The 16458-nt window shown below is 42.8% G+C and overlaps 1 protein-coding gene across 1 annotated transcript in view; it reads left to right on the forward strand.

Moving 5' to 3' along the window:
• Nucleotides 1–16458, forward strand: part of T265_05362 (hypothetical protein) — a gene marked incomplete at both ends in the record, with an annotated part of 39479 nt that overhangs the window by 8742 nt on the left and 14279 nt on the right. The window contains 2 exons of the mRNA XM_009170353.1: nt 2439–2654; nt 4967–5218. Of these exons, the coding sequence (XP_009168617.1) occupies nt 2439–2654; nt 4967–5218 (468 nt within the window). The remainder of the gene's footprint in view (nt 1–2438; nt 2655–4966; nt 5219–16458) is intronic.

The raw sequence follows: 16458 nt of genomic DNA on the forward strand, positions 1-16458 counted from the left end.
TTTCATTTCATGAATCCCTTGAGCACTACGTTTTAGCAGGTATGCTTAGATATGTAAAGTGATAAGAAGAATGACGAGCAGGCCTTCAGGGATTTCTACGTTTTAGCAGGTATGCTTAGATATGTAAAGTGATAAGAAGAATGACGAGCAGGCCTTTTGACCAGGGATTTCAAGGCTTTAGTGATATCTACCGTGAAACTTGGACTAGTCGCCTTTTCTCCAGTTGTCATTCTTGCCTTGAGAACTACGTCGACGTATGCATTAAGTGAGTCGAATAAGATGTTCCCACCTTCGGTTGGGGCACTACTATGTTCAACGCCCACATTGTTTATCGTAGTTCTTCGAATGTTTTATCCTAGCATCATTTCAATGTTCACTTTATCAGGATGAGGCTTGTTTAACAATATATTCCATTTTGTTGATCTTCGCTCCATGTGAGCATATCAAATCAGCTTATTCACATATTCACAGAGTTGATGCAGTAATGAAGAACGTTTCTCACAAAAGCTGAAACATCAAAGTTCAACGAGTACGGAAAGTCTGACTATCGTATTTGAAATTCTACCGGCAAAACTCCTGACCGATAAGCTAAGAATTTGATTCGGACTTTATTCCTCTGTGTCTCTTGTTGAGTCCACATCGTTAAAAGCACTGCTCCCCCTGTCCACTAAAAACAGATGGTCGCATTAGCATCACTGAAATTTAGAAGTATGTTTGTTCCGAAACCTGTTTCAATCGATTCATTTGAGAATTTTCTTTCCCACAAGTTCATTACCGCAGTCATGGGTTCAAATGTTTGGCACATACCGAATTAAATGAGAGAAAATATCCGTTTCATCTATCTCTCAGGCACTTTTGGAGACGGTTTATTTATCATCCCAACAGGTTAACCATCATCACGCCCTAAGAAACTCACACATGACATCCGCTTGTACACTTTTAGTCATACTTGAAACAAGTCTGAGACTTTTCATTCTCGCCCCGGTTGGAGATTCTCGCCCACTTACCTGTCGCAAACGCTTGATAAAGTTAACCAGTCTTATTGATTTTCATCCAACGTGGGTCGATAGTTATGCGGCTGTCCCATTTTCATCCGTGTCCGATAAACAGACACGCGCACGGAGTTGTTCGTCCATACGCTGTTGTTCGATGCTCGAAAGCATTGGCCGCTGTTTGAACCACGTCTATTTTCAGCGCACTGGTTGATCATGCGCGCTTCACATAAACTTTTTTCTCACCAGTCATTCGTTTTGCATCCCATAAATGTTTAAAAGACTCGTGTTTATGACGTACAATTTAATTCGTTACTTTCGACCTCAAAGTTCGGATAATTTCCGAGGTGTTGTAATGATTTATCAGTTCTTAATCCTTCGTGAGAATGTCATTTAAACTGATTTATAGCTTTCATGCGTGCGCATTTCGTTGAGTTGACTTTAAACGGGTATTGTACCATACTGTGAAGAAAGTGCGCAGATAAATGTGTCCTGAAAATTTAAATAACACTGGCTCATTCTAGAACAGCTGTCAGCTGACAGCTATTTTCAGATATGCATACCAGAGATATGTGTCCAAGCTGAATTGCCTTTGCAGTACTGGAGAATTTGGACTCGAAAAGAGGAGGCACATTGCTGGTCACCTGGCCAAGTTGCTGAAGGTCAACTTTCAGACCTCTGAGATTCAGCATCCAAGTTATAAGGATAGGAAGGACACATCGAAGATACACTTTCCGAACGGACAACAATTTCAGTTGTGAACAACCCAGTTCGCATGAGCACGACACGACTAATCAGCGTTCAGAAAATACAATTTTATTCGCTGAAACCTACAATAAAGTTAACGTGATAACGTGTGATAATGTGATAACGTGATAATGTGATAACATAGGGTTAAGTATATTCAGTGCTGAAGCGAAGAACGGTATTTCTTTCAAATTCGTGATCTTTGTCTACCCCTAAACAGAGCTACAGGTAAACAGTTGTATGCGTCACTGTTTTGTGACGAGCCACCAAAGTGATTTTCAGATATTACGCCGGATCAACTTCAGGAATTTCGTGGATTTGTTTCGGGTGCAAATCCTCAACACTTTGATAGTCTAAGATCTGTCATCAAGGTAGTGTCTTTTAGGCTGTTCGTGTCATCGTTTGCGGCAAGTTCCGTGCCACAAGATATAACGTGGTAAAAGCCAAGCTTATGTTCTAGCACGCAGCAAAGAATCACTTTATTGGATTGAATACTCATGGATAATTATGCGTGTATCACAACGCGTAATTTTCGAACGTAGTCTGGATATAACGTATATCATTTTTTCTCGAATCCGCTAGCTTGATGCAATTTCTCAAGTTTCTCAATAGCAACCGCTATTCTGCTACTTTTGGCTCTTTTCCTTACAACGGGTCTTCCAAAAACTTACCTCTCTATATTCTCTTTCTTTAATCAAGCCACTTGAATTAATGAACGAAAGCGTTCTGGGGCTAGATGACGATGATGGCGTAGAGATGGACGATGATACCTTGTTAGCTTACGTCAACGCGCTAAACGCTGAAAATAGTTCGAATCCCGTGGAGCCCATTCCTACAACTTCCAATGAATGTCTAACAGACACGCTGGATACCACTGACGGGATGATCGCTGAATTACGCTTGGAAGTTGCTGAGGTCAGTGCTTTAATCCTAGCAGTGCCATTAAGTCAGAACGCAAATTTCGTTTGAAATACTGTCAAAAATCCAGGAACCAACGCCACATATAACGTCAGAACGAATAACCTTTTCATGGGTACTCTTTGTCAACCGATGATGCAACTGATCGTCATATGTGGAAGAAGTTTGCGTGCTCCAAACCTTTCTCTTTAGCAAGTTGACCGACTCAGAGCTTATCGACTTGCCAGCCATTCAGCAGAATGGTAGCTAAGTTGTTTCAGACGGAATCACCGTCCGTACCAAGTTTGAGTTATCCAATCATGGGACGCCCCTTCTATGTAGGATGTCTGGTAAGATCCTGGTAGCTTAATGGGGTGAGTAAGACACTTCAGCTGATACAACTTTTTTGAACATATATATTATAGTATGAATCTTCAGTATCTTTTGTTCTCGCAGTACTCAAAGAGCCAAATTTGTGGTTCAGGATTTCTACAGAGTTGGAGAATCGCTTAGCTCTCCCTCAAGCACTTAAATTCGATTTGCATCTGGGGCATAGATTAACCGTGTGTCGTGTGATACGAGTTTCTCGCCCATGAAACAACCATAAAATACACCAGAAGGTGAACAAAGAAAAACAAAATTCAGGGATTCTGTTCCCAAATTCATAACCTGGCGAGTCCTGACCAAGTCTATGTGAGCACTAAAGAATAATGTACTGAATTACATCCGCAGCCTAGTAATCATTATTTCCTGGCTTCAAACACATCATCGACTATCGTTTAGGATCACGACTCCGATTTTAAGTACCTGACTTATCAAACAATGAGTGTCAGTAGCAAGTCGAGTAGATTCGACCCACTCTCGAACTACCTGACCGATCCTAAATTCCGAGGCCAAAAAAGTATGACTATCCAGAATACTTTTGGATAAACAGACATACAGTCAGTAAAATGCCTTCATGAAACATGTGCGAAGATACCTGTGTAACATAGCTCCTCCATCACATCCACCTGCATTGTGGACATGGTGGCAGTCTTTTGTCTATCCCATATACTCAAATTTAACAATATCACCAGACATTCGTTGAGTTAAAATCGGCTTCCGGCGAAATTCCCGGTTGCCGGCAAATCTATGTGAACAAGCGAAGAAGAGCATCCCCCTTAATTTTGTGCAATGAATTCTAACTACTGAAAGCTGTTTGTAGTAGCGCACCGTCCTCTCGGTAGTAAGCATCCTTCTGCGTCACACGCATGGACGCATAAACGCCACAATCACCTCACGAATCGCTCTCCTAAACAGACTGCATCGACACGCTCCCTCTGTCGTCGGTCTTCTTGCGCAACCATGTTAATAACTGGCCGGTCGGTGCCCCATCGCTCCCTCGTAAACCGTAACCCGCCGCATCAACCAAACCGGTATACATTATTATGAATGTCAATAAGCCGTAGAACAATAGTCCCTTGTTGTGACTTCTATTTGGGTTATATTCAGCAAGACACCACCATCCTTTTCGTAAATTAGATCAACTCCAAAAATGTGGGTATCATTTGTAGGTGCAGGAGGCCCCAGAAAGCATCTGCCTAGTTTCGAAGGCTACAAATTCATCAACATGCATTTCATAGGACTCACCACCATAACTCTGAAAGAAGGAGACTATATCCAACAAATGATAAATGAATATTAGTACCGCACACTTATGAAATAGTATGTAATGTACAGTATGTTTTCATATGTTAGGGAAATGACGGCCCTGAAGCATTACAATTTCGCCTCAGAGCCGATTACTGTAGCTCATTCGATACAAGAAGGGTATCAGCGCAGTATGCCTCGTCTTTTGATCTACAAGTTGCTTCTCCGTGTCCAGAAAATTTATTAAGATCTTCAAAGGATCAGCCAAAGTGGCAGATTACATTGATCATCTCCTCCTCACTAAGGAATGCTTCTGTGAAACTTGTCAAACTTATAAATGCTTTAGTGGAAAGAATGAATGTCTCTTGAAAGCTAAAGAACTCCCAAATACCTGCAGTATTGCATGCTAAGTATTACTTCTCACTTGACAGTCTTACGCTATTCTAAAACATTTAGTTATTCGGAAGTTCAGGTAGCTTTCATGGTACAGAAGTTTGTTTACTCTTGGGACAGGATACGACCGAAGTAGAGTCATTAGCGGTCTCATCAACACATTAAGGACAGTTGGCCACTCGAAACTGGCATGTCTGTGTCCACAAATACACTATGTAACATGAAGTATATTGTGATGATACGTCGAGTATCGTTCCAAGGATACTTCTAAATAGATTGTTTTCCCAACTCTGCATCTTTTACACCAGATTTATCAACAAATGCGCCAAATGTGTGTGGAATTGCAAGCACTGAGTAACGCACAAGGCACCTCTGGTGCTTTGTTAAACGGCGGAGCTCACACACCGGACGAGTTGGCTATGGTTGAAATGGACTTCCGGCTCAGTTCTCTACGTTCCGTCCTGGGTGATCTGCGAGGGCTACTTCGGGAACTTGTCTCCGATACTACTTGTAAGGAAAAACCGATCACCCGCCCCAGGAAGAACTGTCAGGAAGAAATTGTAAGAAACGAACAGTAGTTCATTTCTTGTGTGCCCCCTTATATCTTCATGCGTCGTCCTGCTAGGCTATTCATTTTTGCTTGGTGAATGCAAATACTTTTGCACTCAGGTAGACTACATTCGCGGTGGGATATGGCGGTCCGATGATTTATTGTGCTCAAGTTTAGAGCCATATGATTACTCGAGTATGGTCAACCACCCGATCCTTCGTCGGCTGGACCAATTTGTTAGTTATATATTTTCTCCTGCAAGGCTTCAAGAGAAAGAAAAAACATAGTTAAGAAGAGGCTACTTTTTATTACGGCGTTGCTTGTATACCTGAGCACTACGTTCTACGAGAAATCCCTCAGGAAATTCCTCCTTCGTCGAATAGCTTGGGTTAGGCCACTAGTTCGTAAGTTGATTAGAATTAGCCAAAAATAGGCTGCTCACAATACAGTAAGATGACTGTAATGGGAGTCGCGACAAGTCTATAAGTTCCCTGATAGACTTTTATACCGCGTCCAGTCGGTATGTATATATTTGACTGTTTGTTTTTTTCCTTCATGATCCCAACGACTCGTTATACTCAGTCAACTGAAAAACGGTTGGACTTGATCACGGATTGATCGTTTTTTTTACTTTAAGAAGCAGTCTTTTAGAACACACAAAACTATGCCACCTAGGAAACAGAAATCAGAGGAGGTTTTATGTAATTCTTTGGGCTTACTAGATGAGCGGATTTTCAAAACTGAGCCGCCAGTATGACCCGGATTCACATACTAGTTAACGTTGTCTATAGCTGCCATAAGTAGATGGAATAGTGAGGTAACTAAACACAGTATCTCAATATTTTACATATCTCACTCCACCGAATGATCTCTACTTTTTCAAACCGTGAAGGTAATACTTGTGGTCATGATCTCTACCAAAAGCAGATTTTGTGGAGTATAGTGGCACAGCAAACGCAGAAGGAAGCTAACTTCAAGGACCTCCAGAACGAGTTCTAGGACATTCTAAAACAGGAACAGAGAAGCCTCTATCCAGATATAATCCACATACTAGGTAAACGGTGGTATGTGAAATTATAAATAAAGGTTATGTAGCAAATTGGCGGGAGAACGGCGGCGAAATCTCTCAAGACGAGGTGGCACCAGTAAATGGCCCCATGCTTTTGATGTGTCAGTATTTACCTAGTGGTGTTCGTTCGCCATATGGCTTAAATAATACTCCTGCAATTTCCTTGGTTTGGCTTGGGCGAAATCTGTCGTCTGCAAACCCAAAGCCATCTACTTCCACACCCTAGGAGTGGAGCTATGGTGAATAAATGGATAATCATTTGCTCATAAGGGTATGTGATCTTTGAATTCCGAAAAGAACAGTAAACGGCAACAGTTTCAACAATCCACAAAGGTAGTTGATGAATGCCTTTGACACTATGCACTCCAAAATTGAGTAGTAAAGACCACATACTATATCAAAAGATGGTCCGAGTTGTCGAATGAAAATCTGAACAATTGTTGCTTCTAGTCAGTAAGTGAATGCCAAGTTATCCATTTGTTGAAGCTCAGTAGCCTCATATTTTTGTCTCAGTTTTATTATATACTATTCATAACGGCAAAGTGCCCAGTACTGTGTGGTTGGCTACATTGCCGTTTAACAGATATGTTCTCCTTAGTAGGTGAGTATTTGGAAAAATGGAAATATGGCTTGATGTTCACTTTTTGGAATGCATATTGGTCACAAAGCTCACCTTCATCATGAAATCCTCCAGACTTAACCCATATTTAGTCACACTGAGAAAATTTTCAGTTTGCAATGTCCATCACCTCGTCCACCCGAAAGCGGCGACAGTTCATTGGGAGCAACGATCAGGCGGTATTCGATCATACGATTAATAATGTGTGCGTTCCAACTGAGTATGCTTTGCTACTCCATACACAATGACTAGAAAGAACACATCGTTCTCTAAGGCCAAACCATCAGCAAGTACCCGTTTGTGATCATCATAATAGCAGAAGGCGCTGATGTTGAGACGGATTCTGATCCCCTATCCTATTCTTAGTCCCGTTTTTGACACTATTTCAACAATTGTTTTGTCAGAGTTTCATGTTTAGCTGCTGAGAAAACTATCCACTAAGACATTACAGTCCTTACAGGAAACTCCACCAAATAAACTTAGTATAAGCCCGTTCAACAAAAAAAGCTGATGATTAAGCCCAACCAACAGCTTGAGGGGGATTGTGATCAGCTGATATCTGGTCGCCACCGATAGTCCTTTGGCCGCTTGAATCTGTCAGCCACAACCATCCATGTAGCACTTCGCAGACTATGAATTTCCTGTAAAACAGCGGCCGCTGTGGCGATTTGAAATCCTATAGAAGAAGTATGTCTAGTCGGCCTTTGTGCATACCTTTGTCTTACAATTTTGCAGCCTGCCAATTCACTTGGGAAACTTGAATGATTTTCAGCCTAGTTTTGGCGGCAAAGTCCATCTCATTTAAGGGCAAGAAGTAGCATAAAACCAGGATACTTCAGCCCGAGCCGAATTATGCTTGGTACTAATGCATTCAAACTTGTCCGATGTGAATGTCTTAGTGGCCTTGGCATCATGGCCCATGACGACCGCTAAAACTGGGCCCTGTGCAGTGCAAATTTATTCTGTCTACTCAAATATTTTCAGTAGTTAAAGGGGAAATCTATCTTCCAGAGCACGCCGCTCTTCAAGCAATCAACATTGTCAAACCATGGAATCAGCGCTGCGTGCCTCACGAAACTTTCGGGATTTTTGAACTTAGGACATTATGAATTTGCTTTCGAACGCTTTAAAAGTTAGTTGGGTGGTTAATGGTCAACGTAGTCCACCTTCTCCTTAGCAAGGTATGACGCCATCCTCCATCAATCACGCGATTCACGTGGTGTTAGCCAGTTCCTCGTTATGTGATTCCCCACTCGGAAGACCGGTGTGACTTTTCCGCAAAAGTTTGAATAGCAACTGATACCTCAGTCTGCTGAAGTGCGAATTAATTGCGCTGCGTTTTAGGTGTATTACGGGAGCTGCAAACATTTGTGTACTGTTTCTAACGCATTGTCATCGAATGGTCCGGTTCCCCAGAGAGATAACGACTGATACCAGGAACTTCCCGTACGGAGAGTAGTTACACAAAACTGTGTTGCAAACTGCCCAAGTGTGAAGGCATAAGCAGTGGCTTATACGAAGAAGTAAAATGAATTGCTTACTGCTCTCAGGCCAAACAGCTATTTAAATGAACAAATCCTGGACAAATAACATCACCACTCTCCGTCATCAAGCCATAAAATTGGGAGGAAACACATTTGGCTCTGTGTTGTTGTTGTTGTTGTTCCTATGCACTGGAAGAGTTGGGGAAAAATTCGGGTGAATTCAGGGTGATCATAAGCCAGCTAGCGAACTTCTGAAGAAGGTGTTCGAACTGTCTCACCTGATGCACCATTCTCGTAAGCTTTTGGCCGTGCCTGATGCAGCTTAGATAGTTGACTTTCACATGAAACTCGAATATTGAACTGAAATCCTGACCAGAAGTATACCGGCTTCTAGGCCTCTATGATTCAGTCCCGTCATACAGACAGTTCGATTTTCCCGTTACAGACAGTATGCCCCGAAAATTCCGATGTCATTGTCTAGATGATGAATTCTGCTGATTTTGGAATATGGTAGATATTGCTATCTTCGACTCCTATATACGCCAAGTTAAGTGATGGAATACAAGACAAGCGGGATGGGTGTCATTAATTTGATAAGTGGACTTTGTGGTCAGCACATGAACAGAGAACTTCTCCTATCACACTATTATATTCCATTTTATTTGCTCTTAACGACAGGGACAGATATTCCTTAACTGGGCGTTAGTCGACTACCCGAAGAGAGACATATTATACAAAATACGTTATTATTGTTTTGAGTGACGGCCCTCTCAAACAGGATGGAATTGGGCACACGCGTTTTCCTTGCACGAAGATGCGTTAGCTCGTGGCTCAGACTGTTTTAGGTCCTATATTCCAGCACAGGTTTATTTGACTCCTCAATAGAAGGTCCACTGGCACCCCTAACTTTACGCATTAATCATATCAGCTACCGTCACCAATGCGCGGCTACTTACCCCACCTCCTCAAATAATTGGTGGGCGAAACTGTGGGAGCCATAATCACTGACCGACAAGTACGTGGTCATTACTCCCGAGAAGATTCGAATGGCCGCTGTATGAGTACATTATGCTGGCGTGCTCTACTTTAGCTTAGGATGACTCGTTCAAGGAGATGAATGTCACGGATTGCATCCACTTGCTCTTCTTAGTTGGAAACAAAATCTGCACAAAATAAAACCCAGTTTTGAAATTCATGTGAATTTTCGGCGTCTGATTTGGCTAGGTTTAATCACATTCCTGCTACGCCTAAATTCCAGCACCGTTGACCTCAGCAGAGACCAGGATTGGGAACCTTCATCACCAATCCATCATCTGAAAATTAGTCTAGGGACTTAATGCGACGTTGCTGGACGCGGTTGGCTGGCTGTGAAATGTGGGTGCAATGCCGCCGAACTCTACCGATTCGCAATTAAGCGAATTGATTGTGAAGAGACGCGGACCAAAAGCTTTTGAGCTATTGATATTCGTACACTGTACTAACCAGGTCCAATACCCATAATATAAATAAAGCCTAGATTTCGGATATTCGGTTGACCTTAACTGACTGCCACAGTTGAGATGTGCTAACTGTTGGTCACCAAGTTCAGCCAAATAAAATTGCAATGGAGCGTTCGAAGGTATGTTGAGGAACTTTACATAAACATCGTAGTTGGTAAACACGATATCTGACACAAACCAGGCTAATAGATAGTACCCATAAGTTGATCCATGGTTTCGCGATTGCACCGAGAACCTTTAGAACTCCCTCACTTGAGCCCATCCGAAGGCAGTTCGGTTCTCATTCTCCATCAGCGGCCACCTCCTGTGGGACCCATCCGGAAAGAAGTTATCCACCCTAGGGATAGATCAAATACTTTCTTTTCCTGTAGCACTTCTCCTGGAACGTTTACCAGTGATAAGACGAAAAATGTAAGTTGTTCAAGTCAGTCTATATCTATTGGACGTTTCTAGCCATTATTTAGAGAAATGGGTACTTCAGATTTTAAATTGTTTGTAGAGAATGTGTACACGCCGAGCGCAATTTGTGCAGATTTTTAAGGCCTCAGTAGATTATCTCAGAAAAAGACCTCCATCGAGAAGCAAATTTAGAAATCAGCGAACCGTTTTCAGATACAACCTCTCCCCCAAGTGAACGAAGCCCACAGACCTAAGAAGATACAGAAGTTACAGAAAGATCTCGAAACGGCTAGTTTATTGTCCTGGAGAGAAGATGTCCAGGAAATGCCCCATACCACCAAACCAGATTTCTCAGCTGACTGTTTGAAAATAATCGCTTGTTTGATAGCCGAACTACTCACTTTGGTTGCAAAAGTTTCACCACTTGTCGAGTCAACCCACCATTGTCTCGTTATGAAACACATCCAGTTATACATTCTCCACATCAGTGAACTCTGTTTGATGAGATCTGACCTAACTTAGACGACAGTCTATCCTTGGATAAGGCAGAGCAGCAATTAGTGGACCATTACACGGCTGACTTACCGTTTGAAGAGAGTAAAACTGAAGAGAAGAATAAGTCTAAACTTGTCATATCCCCAATAGTTTTGTACCTTATTACTAAAGTCGCAAAACGGTACATCCTTTTACAATCCTGTCAGGTTTAGTGTTTGCTGTTCCGGTCTAATTAGATAAAATTAACACTAAGTCCTAGGCAGCATGGGTTGACGGCCAGTACACTAACACACCGTGTGGAGCTCTTGAGTGTGAATCATGGATGCATTAGGTGATTAGATATCTATAGCATTCATGTCGGGCAGAACGAAAAATTCGAACCCGCTCCCGGAACGTTGTTGAAAGCTGCTGGATATGAATAGAATTTCAATTTCCATGCGATATCATTCTTATTGGTCACTCATCTAGAAAAAAGCATTCCAGCCAGATAATGTGTGAGGAGAAACTGCCCAACAAGCTACTACATGTTTACAATTTCGCCAGGCCAGACTTGAGGATCATCTGCACCTTCTACCTTCTTCTTAGGGTCAAGATATTTCCTCACCGAAAAAGCTGGACACCACCACAAGCCCATCACATGGAAACGGGTACCCTCTGGAAGACTCTTTTCGGATTTCAGTACAGGTATGGCAAACGGGCTAATTTTGTTTCGAATGCTTCTGTCAACTGGAAATTTATAGCAGTGTGAATTTAAAAAGCCATGAAAGTGTGCTTGATATTATAATGATGTGACTCGACAAGTTTGAGAATACCCTAAAAAGAAGCAATGTGGGTGGATGAGGAAGAAACTGAGTGAGCCAATTTACCTCTTTATTTTGAAACAGTACCTTCGTAGTACTTTTTGACGAGCATTTTCATCTTTATGGGGTGCTTCTGAAACTGCTATCTCGCACCCGTGTCTTTAGTTAGCGGATTTTGACTCTTTGCTCTTTGCTACCCAAAAAGATTATTTGTGACCATGGCGAACCACAATCAATAACGCTCGAAACATGTGAAAGAGGTGTTTCTCTGATGCATCCATTATCTGGAGCGGTTGCCATGTTGATATCCTCGTTGTTGACTGAAGGCAGTGGTAACCAAGTCGTACGCTACATGATTCGAGAACGCCGACAGCTCAACGAAATGTCGAAAGAAAATTGAACAAATAGTGTGGTTAGTAGAATGAATTTTATGCACACACAACTCCGAACTCAGAAATAAACACCAAAATTAGTGCCCAACTGTGCGGATCTTGTACGAAGACCATAAAAATACATACAGATCATGACCATCCTAGGTCGCTTATCACTTACCGAAGAGTTAACCATCTTTGGGATTTTTGCGGAAGTTCTGCTCCAGACCGTTCGCATCTACTTATTGTGCATTGCACTGAGTTGGTCTCAGCGGTATCTGGTATCCATCAGCGAAAAGACAGCACAGCTTGAAGTAATATGACCTGTTTCATTCGAAAGATCAGTATTTTTCTTGTCCACTGTTAGTGGATGGTTTTGCATAACCCCTCCAATAACATGTTATTTCTGTAAAATCTGAGTGCTAAATACGGGAATCTGGAAAACATTTTGTTATTTTTGGGTGAATTTATGTTTTTGTGGTGAGGAGCATTCGGATAATACGAGAGAATATCATGGCAATTTCTTTAGGATATTTTTCGGCAGTTATGCAGGTCTGTTTGGAAACCCCCGAAGTGGGTGTACTACGACAGTCATCTTATACAGGCGATAAAACAATCTCAACTGGATGGATGATTTCTCAGAAGTACAAGTCGACAAACCTTTTGGCCACTGGCTCAGAAAGACCGTATGAGAATGGAAATTGGTTTCCAGTTGCTTCCACCTCAACAGTCGAAATCGACGTCACGCGTGGCCTAACTTTAGGATAAGACATTTGTGTTTATTAAGTAGCAAGCTGACGGGAAATGTAAGGGGGTTTGACAACAGTTAGTCCAACTATGAGGTTCCTGGTCATAACTAGATGAAACCTGCTCGTCGCCGGTCCACATTTACCACCAAAAACTGGGAAGCCGCAGTGGCAAGAATCGGTATAGAATGACCTGTAATGTCCCGAATGGGAACGGTGGCTCTTGATACGTCAGATGAAAGCATGACTTGTCGTACTGTCCATCACCAGATTGTCAGATAATGCATTTCGTCAGCTGGCTTAGGCAGTCCTAATTTAATGGCTGGGAAAAACTGAGTCGAATGGCGTTCACTAACATTTCTTTAAGTACGAAAATGTCTCCGACTATTCAGGGTTTTAAACGTTTGAAAACCGTTTGAATGTGGTTAGCCTTTGTGATATCTGGAATACACATGCATCATGCTATAGTGCAGAAGCGGTTCCCACAAGGAGCACGAGTTACAAGAGTGGCATCGAAGGTCCTCTCCGTTCTCCGACGGTTGAGTGAACACAGGGAGATGCAGATGCGCGAACACCAAGCTGGGTTCCGTCCTGAAAGAGGGTGCACCGATCATATCTTCACCATTCGACTGATTCTGGAACTGTGATACTGCTTCCAGTAGCCAACAAAGGTTGCCTTCCTTGATATGAGAGCTGTCGCTGACTCTGTGGACACTATGGTAGTGTATGGAAAGCAGAAGTGTCCCGAGTGCGTTCTTGAACCTACCCGTAAGTAAGCTCCTGTGGACGCATCAGTGTCTACAGTGAGCCCTTGGCTGAGTACATCACATCAACTGGTGTCGGTCAACGCTGTCTTGTTTCACCTTTCCTCTTAAAATTCGTTGTGGATACGATTATGGAAGACTCACTCCCAGTATCTATTGCCGTCGAAATGTTCCCTGGGCGTTCGCACACAGGTATAGAGTACGCAGAAGATATAACTCTTCTTGGATCCAGTGCCGTGTTAATGTAAACAATAATAAGTAATCTAAATAATTCTGCCTCACATTTCGGCAAGGGCTTCACGTCTGCGAAGTGTGAAGTGCTGCTGTAAGATTGAGTGGGCTCGGACACTAACCTCATGTTTGCAGATGAGCCGATTGAGGTATCACACAAAATTGTCTACTTTGGTGTCTGTATCAGTACCGGTGGTCTCGCGAGAGATGATATTGCCACCTGGAGTGAGAAGACCAGAGCAGCATTTATGAACTGTATTACCTTTGGCGTACGTGTGATATGAGTTCATTCGTCAAGAGTCGAGCTTGCAATGCTGTGGCACGCTCTATATTATTAAACGGGTCAGAAACCTGACGGCTGCGCGTTGAGGATCATCGACCATCGATGTCTTCGGAGCATTGCCCGAGTCTGGTTGAAACACAGGATCAGTAATGTTGAGGTACGTCAAATGGTATTCAGAAAAAAATAACTCGCCCACGCTAGCTCAACTGGTCACCCTGCATAGGTTGGGCTGTCTTGGCCACGTGCTCCGTATGCAGTTGACGGACATCTTCAAAGGTTTATTTTTGCAGAACCACAAGAGGGGTAGAAACGAGCCAGAAGAGGTTATGCAAAGACTCGAAGTGCGAAAGCCAATACCAGCAAATTCAGATGCGCTGGTCAGTGTCGTCTCCCTGAATGGGGACCTCGAGATGGACCATTGTCAGACGTGGCCCAGTCACACTCGCAATGAAGCTCGTGAATCCAAGCTATTGCCTGCAATACATAGTCGCCTCCCCAATATCCCATTAACAGTCTACTGACAGTCCTTTAGTTACGCACCAATTTATCAGCTCCCACCTATCCCACCCCAAATACCCAGTGAAGGAAACTGTGGTATCTACAACTACTGTACGACAAGTACGCGGTTCTTACAGCTGATAATGGCGATGATTCTTGGGATTATCAATGAATAAATTTGGCACTGACTTCAAAAGTTGTAGGTTTATCATGATGAATCAAGGCCGATTTGAGTTTTGAATTATCACTCGTAATAGGAGATCTAGAGTGACCTGTTCTCCAGTGGAATTGCTGAAGAACGCCATCTCCGCATCATCAGGTAGGCTTTCCCACCTTACGCACCATGTTTCGACCAACCCACGGTAAAATCTAGCATTTTCAGCAAGTTTCTTCATATCCAACATTTTGGGATTCGCTAATGTAATCGGAACAGTTACAATTGGAACGGAGCAAAGTTGCAGGAATATGTTAGCATCTAGGACCTGAACTTGCAGGAGTGAGTGCCAAAAGTAGCATTAGGTTGTGCAGTTGAATTAATTCTAATATAAAAAATATCCACAGCATGACTGTGCAAGCTCAACTATTATCTATCAATCTCAAAAGCAATGCAACTCGTCCGACGATCAATCATGCAACGCATCCGTTCAGGCAAACACCACTCCCTAACCAATGCACTCAGTCCTACCAACCAAATAGATGCATACGAATGTATGGTACTTGTGCCCTCTGCGAAACAGCCCACAAGGTCAGATAGAAAGCACACAACAATGTGTATCGAAAATATATTGAACGAGTGAAGTAAAAGCCCTGGCCTGGGTTAGACCAAGTTACAACGTAGCAAGTCCAACTGATAAAACATAGCCTCTCAGGTCATGCACACAGCACGTGATGCAGGGGCTGCGCGGCCTAATAAGAACAATCAATATTTCTCGGCACTCGCATATGTTCATGTTAATACGACTCGACTAAGTTAAAGCAAAACGTTTTTGCTAACAACCCCTTCACGGTCGAAGAATCGGATTCATCGCTGTTAAATAGAACTTGAACGTGAAACTCTCAGCAGAGGGCCAAGTATGGAACGCCACGTGTCTGGCTTGACACATCCTCTACACTCATGGTTACCAACTGGTCAAATGTATCTCAAAGACAGTGTCCAGTATCAGAAACCCGTGAACGGCAACGTTAAGACAGAACCTACGAAAAAGTAGCCTCAGACGATGCCTCTAAAAGCAAGTTAATCATATGAGGAAACATTTAAAAATATAGTGATTTCTACACAACCTTCGGACCGAGATTGAATATCTCTCAAGCCTTTCATCGAGGTGAGGTGTCAAGGTGAACCAATGTGCAAATTTTTTGTGCGACAGCTCCGAGAGCATTTAAGCTCTCCACCAGCTTTCAAACACGGTTGATTATGCGATGAAAACCTGATCTCTTTCAGCTGGCAGTTGCAGGCGATGTTCCTTTGCGTAGCGTTTGTAGGTTTACCTGAGTGATCACAAACCCTGTGAAACTTAGTGTAGTTTGGCGGACGCACTACTTTAGTAAGTCACACGACGCAAGTCCAACTGTGTGCGGCTAGCTACCTTACTGTTCCTCAGAGTCATCAGACCACGGACGACAATTTGCTTAGAGACCTCGGATCTTCATTACTGCCTAATAAAGTGATGATGGCGCTCATTTTGGACGTAAAAAGTCTGTATTCCTTAACTGTCAGCCGTCTTTGGACTAAGCGTGTGTGCAAGCGTCACCTCAGCAGACCAAAGATAAACACATAAAGACGCTCAACTAGATACCATAAATCTATCGAATATCAGTGCCGAATTCCGACACTCAAACGGATTTCTATGATGGTTTATCCACTCGATCAAATGCTAAACAATAGTGCTGAACTTTTCGGAGGTCAATATTGGCTTGAGGGGCTTCCTTTGGGGTCCACATAGGAGCAGCTTTGAGTACACCTTCCCCATCCCCATGGTTAGTTATTCACCA

The sequence above is a fragment of the Opisthorchis viverrini genome (assembly GCF_000715545.1).
Source record: "Opisthorchis viverrini unplaced genomic scaffold opera_v5_100, whole genome shotgun sequence".
Taxonomy (NCBI): Eukaryota; Metazoa; Platyhelminthes; class Trematoda; order Opisthorchiida; family Opisthorchiidae; genus Opisthorchis; species Opisthorchis viverrini.